General features: G+C 58.3%; 1 protein-coding gene across 1 annotated transcript; it reads left to right on the top strand.

The window, feature by feature from the left end:
• Nucleotides 1-256: 256 nt before the first annotated feature.
• Nucleotides 257-806, top strand: LOC107299713 (DLA class II histocompatibility antigen, DR-1 beta chain-like; the record flags this gene model as incomplete). The annotated part of the gene is made up of 2 exons (XM_015829057.1): nucleotides 257-530; nucleotides 691-806. Coding segments are annotated over 2 exons (390 nt in total), but the record flags the coding sequence as incomplete, so codon positions are not given.
• Nucleotides 807-852: the final 46 nt, after the last annotated feature.

The following is an 852-nucleotide window of genomic DNA, read 5'->3' as shown; positions in this document are numbered from 1 at the left end:
CAGTATTTATTCCTGTTGGACTTGTGCAATTTGATGATGGAAACTTTTCCCAACCAGGAACGATTTATGTTTTTCCATCTTTCAGGATCCCGTTTAATTTCTTGCTGCAATTTGCTTTGGAAATGATTTAGAACAAATAATATTTTCAGGACTGAAAAGGGATCTTGACCTGAACTAACCCACTTGGTCTCCCATTCTGGCCCCTCCTGTGTCTCCTCCGTGTCCCTCCTCCCCCTCCTCCCTTCCAGTCAAGCCCACCGTCTCCATCTCCCCCACCAAGCTGGATCCTGCTTCCCCCAACATCCTCCTCCTCTGCACCGCGAGGGGCTTCTACCCCGTGGAGATCGAGATCCGGTGGCTGAAGAACAGGCAGCCGGAGGAGGAGGGCGTGGCCTTCGGGGAGGAGCTCCAGAACGGAGACTGGACCTACCAGCTCCAGGTGATGCTGGAGACCCAGCCCCAGCGGGGGGATGTCTACGCCTGCCAGGTGGAGCATGCCAGCCTGGAGGCCCCAATCACCGTCCAATGGGGTGAGCCCATTCCCTCCCTCACCTCCTGCTCTGGGGACCCCATCCTGCCCTGAGAAGGGGGGAGGGACCCTCCCTGTGGGGGGAGCTGGGATGGAGCCTCCTGGGGGGGGAAGCTGGCCTTGATCCTCCTGCTCAGGGGGGGCTCCTTCTCCTTCCCCAGAGCCCCGATCCTCCAACTCTGCCAAGAGCAAACTCTGGACGGGGATTGTGGCAGCCGTGATCGGGGTGATCTTCTTTGCCATGGGGCTCTTCCTCTACCTGAAGAGCAAGACAGGTGAGTCTGGGGGGCTGGATGAGAGATTGTGGGGAGGGGAGCATCCAG

The sequence above is a fragment of the Protobothrops mucrosquamatus genome, unplaced genomic scaffold, assembly GCF_001527695.2.
Source record: "Protobothrops mucrosquamatus isolate PMUCROS unplaced genomic scaffold, P.Mucros_1.0 scaffold5333, whole genome shotgun sequence".
NCBI classification, from domain to species: Eukaryota; Metazoa; Chordata; class Lepidosauria; order Squamata; family Viperidae; genus Protobothrops; species Protobothrops mucrosquamatus.
The sequence above is the reverse complement of the archived record's forward strand: the minus strand, read 5'-3'. Positions and strand labels throughout refer to the sequence as shown.